The 22,336-nt window shown below is 49.1% G+C and overlaps 1 protein-coding gene across 4 annotated transcripts in view; it reads right to left on the minus strand.

Annotated features, from left to right (window-relative positions):
• SGSM1 (small G protein signaling modulator 1) overlaps positions 1-22,336 on the minus strand; it is an 82,683-nt gene that overhangs the window by 48,936 nt on the left and 11,411 nt on the right. For 2 of the 4 annotated variants that reach the window (XM_029227643.1, XM_029227662.1), the window contains 4 exons: positions 7,313-7,388; positions 7,094-7,177; positions 3,992-4,154; positions 1,389-1,541 (listed from right to left, as the gene is read on the minus strand). In XM_029227643.1, coding sequence (XP_029083476.1) covers positions 1,389-1,541; positions 3,992-4,154; positions 7,094-7,177; positions 7,313-7,376 — 464 coding nt within the window. In that variant the 5' untranslated portion in view covers positions 7,377-7,388. The remainder of the gene's footprint in view (positions 1-1,388; positions 1,542-3,991; positions 4,155-7,093; positions 7,178-7,312; positions 7,389-22,336) is intronic. The other 2 variants (XM_029227668.1, XM_029227652.1) reach the window with 1 other exon arrangement.

The following is a 22,336-nucleotide window of genomic DNA, read 5'->3' on the forward strand; positions in this document are numbered from 1 at the left end:
TTAACATTGAGGGTAGGCAAGAACCCTCTGTACTACTGTTTCAATTCTGTGTGAACCTAAAATTCAAAATACAGTGTTAATGAAGAAATAGTAGGTTGGTATTGCTGCTCAAATAAATTACTAAAAAAATATGACCAACTTTTTCAGCGGGAAAACACAAGGTCATATGCCAAAGGCAATTAACTACAGAGACCCTGGACCCATAACAAGACAGGGGGCAGAGATGTGTTATAATTTACTAGAAGGTGAAAAGGTGAACTGGAACTCCAGAGCCTGGATTTCTTTCAGTTCCTCTCCTGCCTCCGGGCCTTTGCACCTGCTGTTCCCTTTGCTGAGAACACTCTTCCCCACCCTGTTTCACAGTATCCCATCTTCTGGGATACTTTCCCTGACCACCCAGAGGAAGTTAAACACCACCCACCTGTCCTGGTACACTCATCACAAATTATCACAATTACTATGTGCCTGTTTTCCCTGCTACAATGCGAGCTTCATGAGGGGAAGGACTTTGGTTTGTACTTTCATACATATTTTCCTAGCAAACACGCAAAGAATAAAAGATGAGAACAATGATACCCACTCTGTGTGAGGATGTGGTTAAACAGGCATTTTCACATACTGAAAGATGGAAAGATTCTCAGATATATTTCTTTCTTTCTTCCATCCTTTCTGTCTCTCTTGCTGGAAAGGGGTGCTGGCCACGAGGAGTCTCAGATCATAGATCCTTCAGTAGATCTCCACTGTTCTTTTCATAATATCCAAGTTCATAAACATGACAGGCAAGACCAGTGTATCCCCAACATCTAGGTTAGTGCCTGGCGCATAGTATACGCTCATTAAATATTTATTGGGTGAATGAATGGATGCATGGATGAATGTTTGCCAAGAGGACTTACACTGTAAAACCTTTATACCATGTCAATCTGAGCTAGGAGAGAAAATGTAAAAAATATCACTATGCATTTCCAAAATGCTGTGTACTCACTAACTCCTTTTCTCACCTCTTCTCCAGAGTGGCAGCAATTCCCATCCTGTCCCATTCACCAGAAGAGACAACAGAGGCACAGAGAAGCTAAGTGAGTCCCCTAGGGCCACATAGTGAATAGATGTGGGCTTCATTCATGGGAAAAGGAACATCTCTAAGATTGCAAGATCCTTACACCCCACCCCAATTCCAAAGACCCTGCATTGCTATTAAGCACCCAAATATTCCCAAGGTTCTAAGCTAGGCTAGTTCAGAGTCAAACATCCAGAAGGCCCTTATTTAATCACCTTCACATCAAGTGTATATCAAGGGGGCAAAGCGTAAGCAGCTTTGTGTGAGAGAGTGCAATTCCTAAGAAGGCCAGCAGGTGGTGGCAGAGCGCACCCAGGTGTCTTCCGCTCACCTGCTGTTTTCCACAAGGTAATGAACAATTTTGTCCAGGACCTTCTCAAACAAGGCTGTACGGATCCACAGGTGCTTGATGGCGAGTGGGGACAGGTTGGGCAGTCTTGGCAGCTTTCGCACATTCTCCTGGAGGCCCTGGATCTGGTTTCGCCTTCAAGACCAGTAAAGGAAGAGAATAGATATTCACAAAAGAGGAAATCCAACAGGATCAATATGCAAATGGGAAAGTGTCCAACTTCTCTAAGAAATCAAGGAATGCCAATTAGAACAACAACAAGAGCCCATATTGCTCCTGGAGAATGGGAAAAGAGTTGAAAAAATAATACCGAGTGAGTGTGACGATGTGGTAAAACTGACACTTTCCTACACTGTTGATGGGTGAGCCAGATTCTCATACTGAAATTTCTTTGTTTTTTTAACATCTTTATTGGAGTATAACTGCTTTACAATGGTGTGTTAGTTTCTGCTTTATAACAAAGTGAATCAGTTATACAGATACATATGTTCCCATATGTCTTCCCTCTTGCGTCTCCCTCCCACCCTCCCTATCCCACCCCTCTAGGTGGTCACAAAGCACCGAGCTGATCTCCCTGTGCTATGCGGCTGCTTCCCACTAGCCATCTATTTTACGTTTGGTAGTGTATATATGTCCATGCCACTCTCTCACTTTGTCATAGCTTACCCTTCCCCCTCCCCGTATCCTCAAGTCCATTCTCTAGTAGGTCTGTGTCTTTATACCCGTCTTGCCCCTATTGAAATTTCTGTCTCTCTCTTACTTTCTCTCTCTCTCGGCTGGAAAGGAGTGCTGGCCAAGAAGAGTCTTGGATTATAGATCTTTTGGTGGCTCCCCATTGCCCTGGAGAAGGAAGCTTTTTAACATGACTAGCAGGGCACTCCATGACCTTGCCCGTTTGCCTCTCCAGCCACCTCCTTACCACTCTCTGCCTCTGACCCCATGATCCAGCCAGACAGAGATATCTGTGGATCCCTGAGGCTGCGAAGCTCTCATATGAGGACTTTCGTGAGCTGCTGCTTCTTCCCGGCTTCCCCCGCCCACCCTATTCCCTGGCTGACTCCTTCTCACTCTTGAGGTCTCAGCGAGGGCACCCCCTCCTACAGGAAGCCCTCTTGCACCAGCTGAAGCTGGGGAGGGGCCCCTCCTCTGTGTTCCCTCAACCTCTGCAGCTTAACTTCCCACTCACTTCTCTGTCTTTCCCTCCACATTGTGACCTCGAGGGTATGGACAATGCAAGTGCTTTTAAAATAAAATATTGAGTCTGCCAAGTGGCAAGCCTTGGCCCTTTTTCACGCCTGTATCTCCAGGGCCCAGCACAGTGCCTGGCATATACAAAGGGCTCAGTAAATATGTCCACGAATGAACGATTGCACAAATGAATGAATGGACACCTGGAATGGACATCTCTCATTCCTCCATTAGAAAGTTGCTCCCAATGTTATGGAAGGTCCATGGAAATCCATCCCTTTTAAGAAGTTATCGGCAAACACCTGGGAATTTAGCAGATGGATTGGAAGGCACCTAAAGACCAGGTGGCTGAGGAGTCAGATTCCAAATGGGAGTTGGCAATGCCAAATCTATAGCCTTACCCATCATGCAGTTCTGGCCAGCAGCCCGGGGCTGGCAGGGCCTAAAGGGCAAGCAAAGGGCCATTTCTCATCCAGAGTAACCACTCATGGCAGAGAGGGCAAACACATGACATGCACGCCTCTCTCTCCCTTCTGTTGCCCATAACAGGCATGGCTAATCAATCCATGCCCTCTTTCCCATGTAGTCCACTCACAGCTCCAGAATCTTTCACAACACAACTCTCTGTGCAGCTACTAGGACCAAATGGGTTTGAAATCTATTTGCCATCCCTGACCAGGCTCCAGGTAGGGGGTTTGGTTGTGCAGTTGGGACGCTGGGGGTGGCTCGGGTGGAAGGCCCTCATGTACACACTCTCAGGCCATGAGCCTCCCCCCAGTACACACACTCAGCCACTAAGACCACATCCCCTTCAATGGCTGCTTCACTGTGAGCATCTGTCCACGCAGAGACCATGTTGGTTATGTTAAACTTTGATCTTCCTGCATTTGGCACAGGCTTGGCTCAGAGTAGGCACTTATTCATTTTACAGTTGTTTCTTGGGCATTTCCCAGGTGCTGAGCACTGTCTCAGACACTGGGGACCTAATGGGGGATAGCACAGGTGCAGCTGCCTGCCCTCAAGGAGTTCAGAGTCAAGTGGGGGAGACAGACAACAATCAAGTAAACAGTAAACGAATGAATGAATAAATTACAGATGGTGATAACAACTGGGAAGACAATAAACAGAGGGATATAAAAGAGAAATGGGGTGAGGGTTGGAATTTACCATTAGTTAGGGGAAGGCCTGAGGATGACAAGGAGCCAGCCATGGAAGATGAGGGGTGTGAACTGGGTGGAGGGTACAGTGTGTGCAAAGGACCTGGGGTGTGAAAGACTCTGGAGGGTTGGAGGAGCAGAATGGAGAGTGGAGAGGGTGGAGGCTCTCACCGAGCCCGGGGAGGAGCAGGGGCTATCCTCTGGGGGTACCCTAGCCTCTACCCCGTTCTCAGCACTTACGCGCTCTCTATCAGCTGTTCCAGGTCCTGCACCTTGCGGCTCAGCTCCTCTGCTGGCGGGAAGCTCTTGCCCACTTTCATGAAGAGAGCTGCGATCTTGTTGCTGCGCAGGAAGCCAGCCGCCCGCCTCCGCAGGCCATGCAGGACGCAGGCCTCCACAGCCGCTGCAGGGACACAACGATCAGCAGGCCCTGCCCATGCTCCCCAGTGCCCAGCCTGGCTCTGAGCTTCCAACACACACAGGTACCTTGAAGATCCGGGGACCCCAGAATCACAAATTTCGTGACAGCATCATAGCAAAAAGCACGTATACCTCTCCACCATCCAGCCCCTCAAAAGGGAGCAAGGGGGCTTAGGGGTGAACCCACGCTTGCCGCCCAAGGTCAGATCATCTCTGTTCACATTCTCTCCTGGCCAATAACCAGCTGTGTGACAGGGGTCAATTACTTCCCCTCCCTGTGCCTCAGTTTCCTCATCTGTAAAACGGGGATGGTATGAACATTAACCTCGTGAGGTTACTGTTAGGATGAGGTGGAAAAAATGCACGGAAAGCACTTTGCCCAGAGCCTGGCACATAGTGTGTGCTTTAAGAATGTTAGCTATTACTCCTGTCAATGAGGGAGGGGAGCCTGGACCACGTGACTGCTGAGCTTTATTCCGGTTAGGGAGTCGCACTGTTGTCATTACTACTGTGACTCCAGTAACAGCTAACATTATGGATCTCATCTGATCTCTGCCACAGCCAGGCAGAAAGTAAAACCATCCATTTTTCAGATGTGGAAACTGAGGCTCCCAGACGTAAACTGAACTGCCCAGGGCCACCCAGCAAATAAGTGATGGAGCTGGGATTCAAACCCACCTCTGAACCCAAGGTGTGCTCACAACACTTGTGCCTCCACAAAGGGCATTTGAAGAGAGGATTCAGTCATAATCTTCCCATTTCTGTGTTTCCCCTGGAGGCCCTGCCCAGCCCTCCTCAAATAAGAGATCTAGGGTGTAGCCTGGGTTCTACCACTAACTTGCTGTGTGACCTTAGGCAAATAACTTTCCCCCTCTGGTCCTCAGTGTTCCCTTCTAAGAAACAGACCCTGTGCAGGCCATTCTGATGGCCCCTATCTTACATCTGATACTCTCAGCAGCCTTTATTTATCTTCTTACTTTCCGTCTTACACAGCAGACTGGGAGCTCTCTGGTATGCACTGGAGCATAATCAATGTTTATGGGAAAATGTTAATTTATAATAAGAGCTACCCCTTCTTGGGCACCTACTCAGCCAGTGTTAAGGTTTACCTTCCCTGATCCCCGTGGCAAAACTCATTAAGCAAGTGTTCTAGTTACTGTCTTTTCAGAAGAGGACACCAGCACTCAAGAGCCTGGCCAAGGGCTTCCCTGGTGGCGCAGTGCTTGGGAGTCCGCCTGCCGATGCAGGGGGTGAGGGTTCGTGCCCCGGTCCGGGAGGATCCCGCGTGCCGCGGAGCTGCTGGGCCCGTGAGCCGTGGCCGCTGAGCCTGCGCGTCCGGAGCCTGTGCTCCGCAACGGGAGAGGCCACAACAGTGAGAGGCCCGCGTACCGCAAAAAAAAAAAAAGAGGCTGGCCAAGGTCATGCCATGTGCAAGGAGAAATACTGAGAGGTTTCAGTTTAATTGCTTGTGTTGTTTTTGTTGCTGTTGTTAGCAATGACTTGGCTTTGAAGATTGTTCACATGTTGCCTAATCTGCTCATGGATTTAAAATATTCTGGGTGATGATCTCTAAAATATCTTCAGTTTTGCTTACATACCCAGAACTTTCATTTCTTTATACTGATTAAGTTCATGATCCATTCTGGCTTGGTAGACATTATTCCATACTTTCCGACAATGGCTCATAAGGAACAATGGACAAAAGAATCCTCAGGGACATCCCTCAGGTCTCATTTAGGGCCAGCAGATTTCTCTCACCCCCAAACTCTGATCAGAGTTAGAGAATTATTATGATTTTTATCACTCTCTAGTCTTCTAAGTCTTTAATTGGTAGGTATGCTAGTGAGTCCCAAAATAGACATGCATATCATGTCTTTTGCAAATAAAAATGTCCAGGAGAAAAAAGAAAGCCAGAGATATATATCTATATTTATATATAGAGATATATATTCCCATATATATGTGTGTGTATATATATGTGCACGCATAAATGTGTATTTTTATACATAACGTAACATCTTACAGAAAAACCTGAATGAACTTTTTGGCCAACCCAATATATACATAAAACGTATTTCTGGGACTTCCCTGGTAGTCCAGTGGTTAAGACTCGGCGCTTTCACTGCCATGGGCCCAGGTTTGATCTCTGCTCAGGGAACTAAGATCCCACAAGCCAGGAGGTGCAGCCAAAATATATATATATGTGTATATATATATATTTATTTAACTAAATGCATTATCACCTAAAAAAATAAGATCTTGCCCAAGGTCACCCAGCCAAGAAGTGGCAGAGGTGGGATGTGAACAGAGGTGGGCTGCAAGGGGCTAAGCTGACGTCAGTGGTCTCCCAGGTCATGGCATGTGCTCAGCCAGCTGCAGGCCCACGGGTGGTGTCCCCGGCCATCTGGATGGAGGCTGATGGGCCCCTCTATAGGGCCAAGACCGTGAGGGGAGCATTACAGCTTGTCCTTTGTTATGAGACTCCAATCACTAAATAAAAAGGTTTTCAGGGAGAAAGAAACACTCCCACGTATATGTACACACTGCTTATGCACTGAATCCTGACTTCAGGGACACGGTAAGACACCTGTCTCTAGCCATTGTGAAAGTACAGTAAGAACCGGGCAGCGAGGTTATTCCTGGAACCCTGTGGGCCTCGCAGGTTCAAGGAGAGAAGTCTCAGTCATGCTCTGAGCCTGCCTCCTTTGCTGAGCCAGCTGGAAGAGATCCCTCGGGATGTGTCTATGGTTCCTGATTCCTTTCTTTTTTTTTTAAGTCCTCATTCATTCTCTCTCTTTACCTGGGTGAGGAAAGGATGTAGAGCCCATCCCTTAGATGCAAGACCCTTGGTCGCTTGGGGTAGGATCAGTGCGAACGGAACCCACGGGAGGGAAGGCATCCTTCTGTGTCAACCATGATTACCTTTTCCCGGGGTGCAGATGTCATTCTTAATTTCTTCTCTACTTCCAAATCTTTTCTCTACTTCCAAATTCCCTAATGGAGTCCCTTTAGAATCCAAAAATAACTTCGCAGTTAAAAAGCAAAAGAATGACATGAGAACTTTGCTCAAAGAAAGACGCCACATCCCCAAGGCAGCCCACAGAGGGGAAAAAAAGCCGCTTTTCAAGGCCACTAACTCACCACAGAAAGAGATGATGTGGCTGCTGTCTTCGTGGACAAACTTGCGCGTGACGGCTTCCTCCATAATCTGTTTCACCTGGAAGGCAGAGGCACCAGAGGGGGAGACCCAAACCCACTCGGGGTGCAACCTCAAAGGGCTACATCACCCCCCACGGTGTTCTCAGGCTGCTTGGGATGTTTTGGTAACTGCTTTCCTTCCACATCCTCCCTGCTGTGTTTTCTGTAGGGCTAGGGCCTGTGGCCTCTGATAGCTCCACACTCCACTAAATTATTTTTTCAGGCTCTCTGCATAGTGGGCTTCTCTTGAGGTGTCACGAAAAATGTCCTCTCCTTCCTGACTGTCCACATCATCTAAGGCATCCCACCTCTAACTCCTTCCACCCCCTGTTATGGTTTCTTCAGAGTACTTCCTGTCCTATTTGTTTACTGTCTGTCTCCATCTTCTACAATATAATTTCCCCAAGGGCAGGGCCTTGTCTGCCTTTTTTTTCACGGCTGTATCCATGGAGGCTAGAACAGTGCCTCGTCCATAGTAGGTCTCCATAAATATTTTCTAAGTGAGTGGATGAATGAATGAATGAAACGGGTATATTAAAAAAAACAGGAAGGTGTAGTATGAAAAATCAGGGAATCCTGTAGACCACAGTTCAAATCCCTGCTCAGGTACCTACCAGCTGGATTTGTGATCTTATTTTGGGAAACAGAGGCTTAGCAATGTGTAGAAATTCACCCAGAAGCATAGAGCTGGCCCAGAGTGGAGACAGAATCCAAGCTGGGTGTGACTCCCCAGGCTGTGTGTTTTTCATACTACATTCACTCATTCAACAAATATTTATTGAACACCTGTGGTGTGCCAGGCACAGGGGACACAGCGCTGAAAGGGCAGCCATGCCTCTGCTTATGGAGGTGGCCCTCTGGTGGCCTGAATGCCCTTCTGCTCTGCTGGATTCTGGGCCCCACTGTGTCTGGAGTCACTGTAGTACTTTAGCAAAGTGTTTCTCCCCTCTAAGGCCTCAGTTTGCCCACCTGGAGGTTGAGGAGGTCAGAAGAGATGACCTCAAAACCTGGTCCCAGCTCTACATCTCTGGGGCTGTGACGTGGGGATCCGGAATCCACCCCCATCGATGAGCCCCTACTCCCTTCTGGCTGCCCTGCAGCCCACCTACACTCGGCCTGGCCAGCCCATCCACGTGCCTGTCTGAGAGCAGTCTCAGGCTCTCAGTGTCTCTCTCTCCCTTCCGATTGCCTTCTGGAGGGGAAGACAGAACCCAAAGCATCCTTGGCCATGTTCTCCGGAAAAACACATGGCAGTGACCACCTGAGAGCTGACACAGCACTTCCCCCGACACAACCAAGTCAGCACCCGCACCGTGAACAGCTCCCGGCCACCAAGCCCAGCAAGCTCTAAGCCTGGTTTTGCCAGCAGCATTTCAAAGTCTGAAAACTATCTAACTGAGCCTGCGGAACTGGTCCCACTTACAAATGGGGAAACTGAGGTTCAGGAAGATGAACTAGCCCACCCAAGGCCATACGGCTAGGAAGCAGCAGAGCTGGAATTCCAACTTATAAAAATGTTTCTCATTTTGGCTCCAGCTGCCATGTCCTGACCCGTCTAGCTACTAGCTGTATTTCCTCAGGCAACTCATGTCGCCTCTCTGAACCTTAGTGTTCTCACTGGGTACAGGGCTTGTAGGAACAGCGCCTACAAGGGGCAACGGGAGGACTGCACAAGGTAACGCGCCCCACGTGCTGAGTACAGAGCCTGGTGTGCAGCGTACCGCGATAAACGTTAGCTGCATGCAGGTCATTGCCCTACCGAGAACCTCACACCTGGTCTCCTTTACCGTTATTCTGGTCCTGCCTGAAACATCACCTGTTAAGATTAAATTTCCTTGCTTGGGGGCCCACAGTGGCTGCTTTTTGTAACATCCATCAGATTTGTGATGATTCTGTCAGCACCTGTCCCCCCTGCCAAGCTGTGGACCCCATGAGGGCAAGCACTCCGTGTCTCCCTGCTTAAGAACTGTGGTTCCAGCACACAGTAGGTGCTCAATAAAGTTCTGTTTGAGGAATGAATGGCTTGAAAGATGACTGACTTCTGCTTTGGTAGAATATTCCAGTTGAAAAACATGCTTTCTTGTCACTATAATCATGGGTAAACGGAGTAGCAGTATAATGACCCCTGGAGCAAACAAAGGCACAGAGAGGTGAAGTAACCTGCCCAGAGTCACACAGCTGGTGACGAGTGGATTCAGGGCTTGGACCCAGGTTTATCCGACTCCAGGGGTTGAGCCCCTTCTACAACATGCCGTTAAGCCCACATGGTCTCAAAGCATTTGGCCCCCTCTCTGCCCTCCTCAGCCTCAGGTACCTGCCTCCCTCTTTTCTCTGCTCCCAGCACCTAGACTTGGACATCCTTTGGGAATAGAGGCAGAGGGAGTGACTTCAGGCCAAATAGTGGTGACAGCGGACTGTCAGGGAGGCATGGGGGTGGGTGTCCGGGCAGCTGGATCGGGAGTACTTTCAAAAGCACAGTGAGTAATCAACAGCCAAGAATTGGGAGCCAAACAGACCTGGGTTCAAATCCTGGCTCAGCCACTTACTAGCTGTAGGAGCTTAGGCAAACTCCTTTACCTATAGCTCCAATTTCTACAGAATTGTTTCACTGACTCTTTTGGCTCCACCACTGAAACAGACTCAGAGTCCAACCATTTTTCCTCCCCTCCAACAGCACTGCCCAGGTGCCAGTGATGCTGGTCCAAGTCATATCTCTCCTAGATTGACACTGTAACCTCTCACTGGTCTCCCTGCATCTACATGCTAGAGGCTGTCTTAACGTGTCCAGAAGGATCTTGTTAAAAGGTAAGTCAACAGAACAACCAGACAGAAGGTCGATAAGGAAACAGAGGACTTGGACGACATTATAGACCAACTGGACCTAACAGACACATGGACTGTCCAACCAACAAGAGCAGAATACACACTTTTCTCAAGTGTACATGGAATAGTCTTCAGATTACTGTGTTAGGACACAAAACAAGTCTTAATAAATTTTAAAAGACTGAAATCAAAGAAAGTATCTCTTCCGATCACAATGGAATGAAGCTAGAAATCAACAGCAGAAGGAAAACTGGGAAATCCAGAAATAAATGAAAAGTTAAACACACGCTTAAACAATGAGTCAAAGAAGAAATCACAAGAAAAATCAACAAATGTCTTGAGACAAAAGAAAATGAAAACACAACATGCAAAAATTTATGGGATGAAAGGGAAGCAGTGATAAGAGGGAAATTTACAGTTGGAAGTACTTACGTTAAAGAATAAAGATCCCAAATCAGCAATCTAACTTTACACCTTAACGAACTATAAAAGGAGAATAAACTAAACCCAAAGCTAGCAGAGGGAAATCAAGACTAGAATTAAACAAAATAGAGAACAGAAAAAATTAACAAAAGCAAGAGTTGGTTCAAACAATCAGCAAAATTGACAAACCTTTAAGCTGGACTGACTAAGAAAAAAGGAGAGGGCTTCCCCGGTGGCGTAGTGGATAAGAATCTTCTTGCCAATACAGGGGACACAGGTTTGATCCCTGGTCGGGGAAGATCCCACATGCCGTGGAGCAATTAAGCCCGTGCGCCACAACTACTGAGCCTGTGCTCTAGAGCCTGCAAGCCACAACTACTGAAGCCCGTGCGCCTAGAGCCCGTGCTCTACAACAAGATAAGTCACCGCAATGAGAAGCCTGCACACTGCAACGAAGAGTAGCCCCTGCTTTCCGCAACTAGAGAAAGCCCGCACGCAGCAACGAAGACCCAACGCAGCCAAAAATAAATAAATAAATTTTTTTTTTACAAAAAAGAAAAAAGGAGAGAAGACTCAAATAACTGAAATCAGAATAGAAAGAGGGGACATTACAAGGGATGCCACAGAAATAAAAAGGATTATAAGAGAATACTATGAACAACTGGATACCAACAGATTGAATAACCTAATAGACACTTAATAGACTATAGTATAGTGTAAACAAACACTTACATGCACTGGGAAACAAAAAAATTCATGTGATTCATTTTACTGTGATATTTGCTTTATTGTGGTGGTCTGGAACCAAACCTGCATTATCTCCGAGTCAAGCCTGTATAAGAAAAGCCCACAGCTACCATCATACTCAGTGGTGAAAGCCTGAAAAAGCTTTTCCTATAAGTTCAGGAACAAAATAAAGATGCCTGCTTTTACCTCTTCTATTTAACATAGCACTGGAAGTCAGCCAGATATATTAGGCAAGAAAAGAAACAAAAGAGGGGCGCACACTGGAAGGGAAGAAGGAAAAGTATCTCTTTTTCCAGATGACATGATCTTATATTTAGATATTATATACAGAGAGAGAGGTTTGTTTGCCCATGTTCATAGCAGTGTAATTCACAATAGCCAAAAGGTGGAAACAACCCAAGGGTTCATGATAGATAAACAATGATAGATAAACAAAATGTAGTGTATACATACAATGGAGTATTATTTAGCCTTAAAAAGGAAATTCTGACACATGCTACAACATGGATGAACCTTTGAGTACGTCATGTTAAGTGAAATAAGCCAGAAACGAAGAGGCAGATACTGTAGGATTCCACTTATATGAGGCACCTAAAGTAGTCAAATGCATAGAGAAAGTAGAATGGGGCTACCAGAAGTTGGGGTGGGGACGAGGGGAAAATGGGGAGTTAGTGCTTAATGGGTACAGAATTTCAGTTTTGCAAGATAAAGAGAGTTCTGGACACTGGCTACACAATAATGTAAACATACTTAACACTACTGAACTTAAAAATGGTGAAGGATGTGAATTTTCTCTTCTCTGTATTTTACCACAATTTTAAGAAGCATGTATGTGTTAATGTAGTATAAATAAATATTTTCTAGTTAGAAAAAACAGGGTAAGTCCGACCACCATCCCTCCGGTGCTCAGAGCTCTCCCGTGGCTCCCATCTCACCTGGACTGACAACCCAAGTGCTCACGATGGCCCACAAGGCTCCACATAACCTGGGTCCATCACTGTCCTCCCAACCTCCTCCCCCACTGGTCCCGTCACTCACTGCACATACCCCATATCTCCTTGCTGTTTGCCCAGCTCAGAGGGCATGGTCCCACCTCACGCCTTCACACTTGCTGTTCCCTTTACTGAATGCTTTTTCCCTAGAAACCTACACGGTTCAACTCTTCACTCAAATGTCACCATCCCTGATCATCCTATTTAAAATCTCAACCCCACCCCAGTCAGCATTCAACATACCCCTTTTCTGCTTATTTCTCTCCATAGTGTTTATTGCCCCTAGCACGCTATGTATTTTGCTTCTTTCTTGGCATCTCTTGACTTCCACGACCCATATACATCACTTACCGCCCTATTCTTAAGACCTAGAAGAGCACATAGTAGGCACTCAATAAGTATCTGTTGGATGAATGCATACTTCCCACGGGGAGGTTTAAATGAGGAAGTATAGGTAAAGCACTCAGCATAATGCCTGATACATAGTAGGTGGTCAATAAATAGTAACATTTTAATAATGATGACCATGACCTCTTTGCTGCCCGTCAACATATCAAATCTGGTCCATGCATCCCAAGTCCCTGCCATCAAACACATGTATGCAGGTAAAACCAAGTTAAAAACAATAAACAAAATTAACCTTGCAGGGGAAACACGGCCACCAAGGGCAGCCTACATGGGGTGAGGTTGAGCTTGGAGTTATAAGCAGGCGGGATGGAATGAGCAAGTGTGTAAGTAAGTCCTGAGTGTGTCACAGTTTGCAAAGCTCTCTCCTGCCTGCCTCACCTCACTGGATCATCACAAGAACTTCACAGTAATACCCTCTCCATTCACAGAGGAGGAAACTGAGACGGAGGAGGGAGGATACTCCTTGCAATGGGCTGCTTAGGTTCCTCCAAAATTCATACGCTGAAATCCTAACTTGCACTGTGATGGGATTAGGAGGTGAGAACCCTGACTTACAGCAGGTCTGCCAGAAGTACGAGGAACAATCTGAGATGTGCAACTGGTACCTGAAATTGGGGGGTCAGTCTTGTGGGACTGAGCCCTTAACCTGTGGGATCGGATGCCATCTCCGATAGATGGTGTCAGAACTGAGTTAATTGTAGGATGCTCAGCTGGCACTGGGGGATTGTTTGTTGTGCAGAAAACCCACAGTCTGGGTATTGGAGTATTGTGTGGGGACAGGTGAGGGCAAAGGAGAAACACACAGGAGGGGCGTGTTTTTACAGCTCACCGACCCGGCGCAGGAACGTTTGGCTCTGCCGGGCTGGTGTTCCCTGCAGCAGCAGGTCAGCTCTGGGGGGTGGGAGGAGTGCCAAAGCGTGACCACTCCATTTCAGGGCGGGCCTCAGCTCCTTCCAGAGGGCCAGCCCTCTCTTAAGCAGGTTGCAGCCCCCCTGCCAACGTCCTCCTGTTCCTTGGAGGCGGCCATCTGCCTGTCACCCTCTGGAGTGGCTCTGATGCAGAGGCCCTGCTGCCAGCCTGCCTCTTTCGCCACGGTTAGCGCAGAAGCCACCAGGCCCCATCGGCTCCCTCCACAAAAGGAGGCTGTGAGCGTCCTCGGGATGCGTGAAACACCCTTCGGCTTTAGCTTCCGGCTCTGCTAGCAACTAGTAGGGGCCCTTAGGCTGGCACCACCCCTCTGGCCTCAAACACCTGCCCAGGATGCCTTAACCTCTTTCCATTCCTTTTCCTTGTCACCTGCTTTCCAATCCTGTAAACTGTCACCTCCCCTAATGTTATCGGCTCAGCTGTGTCCCTCCCCGGCCCCCCACCAAATTCATGTTGAAATCCTATCCCTTAGGACCTCAAAATGTGACAGTATTTGGAGATGAGATCTTTACAGAGTGATTAAATTAAAATCAGGACATTCGAGTGAGCCTTCATCTGGTATCATCTGGGGTCTTTATAAGAAGAGGAAATTTGAACATGGACAGGTACAGAGGGAAGGCCATGTGAAGATACAGGGAGAAGACAGCCATCAACAGCCGAGGAGAGAGACCCAGAACAGATCCTTCCCGCCTGGCCCTCCAAAGGAACCAATCCTGCCGACACCTTGATCTTGGACTTCCAGCCTCTAGAACTGTGAGAAAATAAATTTCTGTTGTTTAAGCCACCAAGTGGTACCTTGTTATGGCAGCCCGAGCAGACTAATACATCTGCCGTCTTCCTCTCTCCCTCTCTCTGGAAGGCCTGGTGCATCCCTAACCATCACATGTGGCAGATAACACTGATGTAGTACAAAGAGGATGGGGCCTGGGGGCTTTGACTTCTCTGTGTTGCAGGATGGCCTGGCCAAGCAAAATTAAGATTCAGAGGTCAGCTGGTGGCCAAACCATGGGCAGGTGTCTTTACTGGGGGCTCTGTGTGCTTGAGTGATAGCAAGAGGGCTTTCTGGTTTGGGGCTGGAAAGGAAGGAAGAGTGTGGGGTACAGGGGCCATGGGACTCAGGGGTAGGGAGAGGATGGCGGTGGGGGCCATGAGAAGGTTCTGATGATGTGGCAGATGCCGCAATGCACCACTCAGATCCCATGAGGACTGGAGGCTGCCAGCTGCTGGGAGGGCTGCTGTCCCTTAGGAAACAGGGTCACCTCAGCTGCAGAGAGGGCCTCCCCCAAGGTCGCAGTCCTTCCCGGGGTGGCCCATCCAGTGAATGATGCATGTGGGGTGTGAAGATCCGGCATCCTTGCCCTCACATGGGACAGCTCTGAAGGGCCGTCCCAGCTCTCCACAGGGCTGACTGAGGCTTCCACGGAGGCCACATCGTGGCCCAACTTCTCCCTCCACCCACTCCTGCTTCTCTGCCTCACCTCTCCTGGTGTTGACCCCAAGAGCGTGCCCTCATAGACCTCCTGCATCCTGATCTCTATCTCAGCATTGACCTCGGATCAACATGTCTGGACAGCAATCTACAGGGACAAGTTGCAAGTGATACAAACGCAGGTGGATTCATCTGGGCAGGCGGCAAGAGAACCAGACCTCGGATACTGAGTTCAAGGTGGACAGAGCTGCAGGGATGGAGTAAGACAGTCCTGCCCTGAAGGGGCCCTTAGTCCAAAGAGCCACAAGCTAAGAGAGGTGGGAGGTAAGTGCGATGGGGACGAGCAGAGCTCCTTGGGGTGGGGCCCAGAAGCACCAGCACCGGCACCAGCTGGGAACTGGTCAGAGATACAGATGCTCAGCCTCACCCTGGACCTACTGAATCAGAAACTCTGGGGTAGTGATCAAGCCCTCCAGGTGATCTCAAGCACGCTCAGACTGTACTCAAGGATCTAAGGGGATGGAAAAGGAGAGGCGGGGAGAGTGGGGAAGGGTGGGGGAGGATATAAAATAAGGAGCTGCCCCCAAATCCTTAAGAAAGAGGCGTAGCAGTCACAGCTGTCTCTGGGGACCCTCCCCACACAGCCTGCCCCTTCTGGGAACCTCTCCCTCCCACCCTGATCAGACTGGGGGCAGTAGCGGTTCTTGGTTCCCCAACGTTGATATCATGGGGTGCTGCATGCTTCCCGGGGCCTCACAGCATCCTTCCCTTGCCTTAGTCAACAGCCCTTTATTAAATTCACCTTGGGGGAAGCACTTGCTTCCTATCGGCACCCTGACTGCACACACACGTTGTCTCAACTCCAGAATCTGCAGAGCGGAGAAGGCCAGCTGCTTACAGCTGTGGATCCTGAAATTCAAAGGGTCACACAGCTGGGAAGCCGGCTGCAGGGAGGAGCCCGTGGCTGCCTGGCTCTGGGCCTCTTGTCCTGGGGATGGATCTGGGGTGGGTGGTGGAGGGGAGAATGCAGCACCCAGGGTGTTCTCAGCCTGAACAAAGGGTTCCGGCGAGTGAGGGCCCCTCCCCACCTCCGTTGGCTCCCAGCTGTGGGCTAGAATATCTTCCCGGAAGTTCATAACAGGCTGACAGCCGGAGGCCAGGAGAGGAAATTAAAAGGCAACGCTGTGGGAGCCTCCCCCAGAAGGTCACTGAGAGTCTTGCAGAAGAGGGCATGGTCTCGCCGCAAGAAGAAAGAGGCTGCTGCCCACTCCTGCGAGGGGGGGACCCATCCCCCCGGGACAGGTCAGCACTGGGGACGGGGGAAGAGGGACTGGCAGCTGCAGAAGATTTCCGAAATTAGCTCAACCACCTTCCCCCTCTCAGACCCCCAGACATGGTCTTGAACTTGGTCCACGTTGGAGGCAGACAGATTGAGGGACCGAGGGGTGGTTTGGAGACAGTGGCAGTGGCAGGGTGCCATCCTGGCTCCTTGCGGCCTGTGTGATTTTCTAAGCTTTGGACCAGGAATCCCGCCCCATTTGGGCGGCACAGAGGCAGTGACTATGGTTGGCGCCACTCTAGAGCCACACAGACCGGCATTCTCATTCCAGCCCGGCCACTCACGTCCAGTGTGAGCTCGGTCGAGTCGTGCCCCTGCTGGCACCTCAGTTTCCTCATCTGTAAAGTGGAACCCATCACCCCCTGGGGCTGTGCTGAGAATTAAATGTGATGTGACTGGTGAAAGGGCAGGCCGGGCTAGCACACAGTAGAAGCTTTATGACGCTAAAGCTTACCCTCACTTTTTTGGGCACTCGCTGTGTTCCGGGGACTATCTGTAAGCACAACCTTAATGAGGTCATTTCCCAAGTTATTCCCATTTTATAGATGGGGAAACTGACACACAAACATTAGCTAACTTGACCCAGGTCACGCAGAGGCAGCAGGATTCAGACCCAGGGCCTTTGTTCTAACAAATACTTTGTCTGTCACTGCAGAAGCAGAGGCCACTGTGAACCAAATGCTTCTGTTATTCTCCTTTTGTTCTGTCATTCTGCTTTTGTTATTAGAATAAAAGAATGTATACTAAGAGCATCTACGAAGTGCCAGGTGATCTGTATAGAATGTCTGATTTAATCCTCATGAGAGCATTATTATCCCCATTTTAGAGATGGATAAAGTGAGGCACAGAGAGTTTATACAACTTGCCTGCAGGTCACACAGCCAGGACTTGAAGCCAGGTCTGATGGCCTGACCTGGAGCCCTGCCTCCAGCCCTGCCCAATCCTGGGTCAGGCCCTCTGAAATCCCAAGGTGTTGAGAAACCTGTGAGGAGGGATTCTCCAGTGTCTCCCAACTTGGGGATGGAAAGAGGCACTGAACTGGGAGTCAGAAGACCTGGGTCACCTGGATGTGACTGCCAACTACATCCCACTGTGGGGACCCTTCAGAGGCAGGGGGACCTCAAAGGTCACAGTGGTCGGGAAACTGTGATCCCTCTCCAGCTCCATTCTAAGGAGTCCTCCAACAACTGCTTGCATTTCTCCAACGATGGGGAGCTCACTCTTTTTGGAACCAGCTTCTCAGCTCTAAGGACAGGATGTGAGGAGGCAGTTGAGAGAGGCTAAGGGCCCAAGAGGTGGAGTCACTGACCTGGGGTCCAATCCTTGGCCACTCACTGCCCACATGATGCTAGACAAGCTTCCCCATCTGTAAAATGGGGTGGATGGTCTTAGCACCCCTACCTCACAGGGGTAATGTGAAGCTTGAATGAGATTGTGGAGACTGTACTTGGCACATAGTAGGGATGCTACAAACAGTAATGACTCTTGAGATGATAGCGATGGTCAGGTTCACTGAGTGGCCCACGGTGGATATTCATGAGGGTTAGTTAGTTAGGTGAACGGCCAATTGCTAAGGGGCCCTTTCAGCTCTATTCACCAACCCCAACTTCCTCTGGCTGTGGCCCAGCCGTGCCTCCACATCAGGCCTCAGAGCACCTACCCCACCCCACCGCTGGCCCCATCCGGCAACCATTCAGAAATATGCCCCGCCCTCCCCCATCCCTCCCTCCCTCTACCTGCAAATATTTAAACAGCATAAAAGGAGGATTAATCTCAGGAGGGAGACAGGGAAATCCGGGCCAATCTGCAAAGCCGGAAGGGGGGCTCCTGGTGGCTCCCCGGGCTGCCCTGTGTCTCTCCTCCTCACACCTGCCACCTGCGCACACCCAGGTACCCTCATGTTGCCCACCTGGAACCCTGCCAGCTTCCAAATCGACTTGCTCCTCCTCCCTGACTCTCCGCACTGTGCTGTGTTCACTCCTCTAAGCCCCGATGGGAATCACATGGCCCAGTATGCAGGGCTGTCACAAGGATTACGGAAAATACAGGCAGGGGACCTCAAATGAGACCCAGCACACAGCTGGCACCATATAAAGGGAGGCATTTTAGTGACGTGAGTAAGAACATGGGCTTGGGAGCCACCAGGCCCAGGTCAAACTCCAGCTCTGCTGTTAGCTGGGGAACCTCGGGCCTCGGTTTCCTCATCTGTGAAATGGGGATGATGTTTGCACCACCTCACAGGGATGCTATGTGAGGATTCCACAGACAAAACAGGCACAGTGCTCAGAACCGCCCTGTCTAAAACAGAGTCTCTTGCATGGCACCCCAGAACTTATCACAGTCTGATCGTCACTACACGTCTGTGGATTTATTCGTTCAGTGTCCGTCTCTCCCAAGTAAACCTTGAGCCCCTCAGACAAGCAGTTCAATATATATTTGGTGATCACTTTGATTATACCAATAACACGAATACCAGTAGCCGGTGCTTATGGAGCTGGGTTCCAGGCAGTGTCCTAAGCCCCTTTGATGCCTGATCTCGTTTGCTATGTGTGTAAGGCTGGGGTCAGCAAACTTCTATGTGTGTAAGGCTGGGGTCAGCAAACTTCTTCTGTAATAAGTCAGACAGCAAATACTTCAGGCTTTAGGATAGCGGTGCCATATAAAATACAGGATGCCCAGTAAAATCTAAATTTCAGATAAATAAGAAATATATATAATATATATATATATATAGTGTAAGTATGTTCCAAATAGCGAATGGTAAATACTTTTGCTCAAACATTACTGTTTCCCTGAAAGTCAAATTTAATTGGGCTTTCTGAATTTTCATTTGCTAAATCTGGCAAACCTCTTTTTTAGACCACCTACAGTCTACATCACAGAGTCTCTTTTGTTTTTACAACCCTTTGTAATGTAAAAAGCACTCTTGGCTCAAGGGCAGCACACAAACAGGCTGCATTTGGGCCACGGGGACCCCTGGTTTAAAGCACCCAGCACAGTGCCTGTGGCACATAGGAGGCCTAAATAAACATCACCAGAGCTGCCACCTGCTCGGAGGAGGCCTTAGAGCATCCGCACACCAGCTGGGGTCTCAGGTGGTAGGTGCCTGGTGGTGCAGGTGGGTGAGTAATGCTTAGGTAGCAACAGCTTCTGAGATGGAGGCCCCTAGGCAGCCTGACTCTTACATCTACAAGAAACTCACGGTGGAGAGGACCCTTAGATTAGGATGCCTGGAGGGCCTTCGAAGTGGTTTTAAAAATAACTCTCAGGGACTTCCCTGGTGGCGCAGTGGTTGACAATCCGCCTGCCAATGTTCGAGTCCTGGTCTGGAAAGATCCCACAGGCCGCGGAGCAACTAAGCCAGTGCACCACGGCTACTGAGGCCCACGTGCCTAGAGCCCGTGCTCCGCAACAAGAGAAGCCACCACAATGAGAAGCACATGCACCACAACAAAGAGTAGCCCCCGCTCACCGCAACTAGAGAAAGCCCGCATGCAGCAACGAAGACCCAACGCAGCCAAAAATAAATAAAAAACAAAACTCTCAGCATGTGGGGAAAGTGGGGAGAAAAGGGGGGTAGCTCAAAGGCCCCCTCGACAATGACTGGGGTGAGGGGGGTAAGAGGTGGATAGGCTGGGCCACTCTGCAGGCACCCCAGATGCTGAGAACAAGATGCAGATACCTTAAGAGGCCAGTATTTCCAGCCCTGCCTCAAGACGCAGGTCCCCAAAGGCAACGCAATGGGCTCACCTCCACACCTTTGCCTACGTGGTGCCTTCTGCCAGATGCCCCTCCATGCATGCTCCAGCTGGCTAACTGCAACTCAGGCTTCAGCCCAGGGGTCCCCTCCTCCTGGGAGCCTTCCTGGACTTTCCATACCCCAAGCGGGGATAAGCATGCCTCTTCCACGTTCCGCTAACACCTGCCTTCCCATAACGTATCACATGAACCAAAACTGTCAAAACTGACTGCTCAGTCAGTCAACATTCACAGAGCGCCTCCTATGTGTGCGGCATCAGGTGGCAAGCAGATAGAGTCCCTGTCCTCACGCAGGTCACAGTCCAACAAGGTGGAAAGACATTAACTAAATCACACCAATGGGTAGATAATGACGAAGCGAGGCCATTTCTCTGCAGTGAAAGAACTTGGTTCTATGAGAACAGATAACAAGGAAACTGGGTGGGTGGGGAGGTCAGGGAGGGCTTCCTGCAGGAGGTGATGCTCAAGATCTGAAGTACAAGTAGAAATGAAGTCTCTGGGCTTCGGATTCACCAACTCTAAAGCATAGGGAAAAAAAATTCCTCCTGCTACTGCCCCCACAGAGGTGCCCTGGAGCTCAAAGGAAGGAACAGATGTACGGACAGTGTGGCAGGGAAAAGCACTACATGGAAATAGCTGGCGGCTCTGTATTTTTTAATTTGATATGGGTGAGGCACGCAGGAGGTGAGAGTTGGGAGGGGCTGGAACAGGGCTGAGGCTGATGGGTGGGGCGGGGGGGGAGGGAAAGGAATATTTTGGGAAGCTCCAAAGCACAGACACAGATGTGGGGGCTGGATGGGACCGCCTGGCAAGCTATAACTATTCCCATGGTGTGGCTCCACCTGCCTTTCCTGCCAAATCCTGTCCCTTCCCAGTCACACATGCATTCCTTCTGTGTGACCCACGTGACTCCCACCACCTGACATTCGCTTCTGCAGTACCCTCCACCTGACATCCCCACCCACCCTTACCTCCCCACCCACCCTTACCTCCACCTCCAGCTCTGGAAAAACCACCCAGTGCTCCAGAAGCAGATAACGTGACCTTCTTACTCCCTCCTGAGACCCCCTCGAGTTGATGTGATGTCCCCTCCCTTTCCCAGCTCCTAGAGTAACACCCACTGCACAGCCATGAGCACTGGACTCTGGAATCAAACTTCCAGAATTCATATCCCAGCTCATGCACGCATGATCTCGGGCAAATCATGTCCCTTCTCTGAGCCTCAGCATTCTCATCCATAAAATGGGTGTTATTCATATTAGAGTTATATCAGTATTTGTATTAGATATTAGTATTGTCTCAAAGGCATAAGATAATACATTTTGTAGCAATATCTCTTGGATCTGTCTCTAAAGGCAAAAGAAATAAAAGCAAAAATAAACAAATGAGACCTAATTAAACTTAAAAGCTTTTGCACAGCAAGAGAAACCATCGATGAAACAAAAAGACAACCTACGGAATGGGAGAAAATATATGCAAATGATATTACCGATAAGGGGTTGATATCCAAAATATATATAAACACCTCAGACAACTCAATATAAAGCATTAAACACAACAGCAGCTACATAGTAGGTGCTTTATGCATTTGTTTTATGTAAGAACAACCGGCATTTATTTATAAAGTGCTCACTGTGCGCCTGGCACTGTGTTTAGGAGGTTTATCTCATCCAATCCTTGTGGTAATTTGGAGAAATGGATACAATTAGCCTCCTCTTTTTACAAACGAGGAAACTGAGTCTCAGTGAGATTAAATGACGTTCCAAGAGCACAAGGTTTTCAAATGGCAGGGCAGGGATTCAGACCCATGACTACCTGCTCTGCACCGACCCTGGCACACAGTAGGTTCATTCATTCATTCAACAGACACCTACGGATGCTTCCCACAAGCTGGGTAGGAGCTTTACATATGTGAGCCCAAAGATTCACAATAATATAGGTGTCATTGCTACTATTCTCATTTTTCCAACGAAGCAGCAGACCTGGGAGGGACAAAGGTCATCTGGCCTGTGAAGAGGCTGGGATCTGAATCAAGGTCTCCTGCTCCGGAGTCCCAAGTCACGGTGGGGACGCTAGCAGCCAGGTGGCCAATGCACCGGCTCCCTCAGCCCAGTGAAGCC

Source organism: Monodon monoceros, unplaced genomic scaffold, assembly GCF_005190385.1.
Source record: "Monodon monoceros isolate NGI ecotype Baffin Bay Population unplaced genomic scaffold, NGI_Narwhal_1 Super_Scaffold_1, whole genome shotgun sequence".
Classification (NCBI taxonomy): Eukaryota; Metazoa; Chordata; class Mammalia; order Artiodactyla; family Monodontidae; genus Monodon; species Monodon monoceros.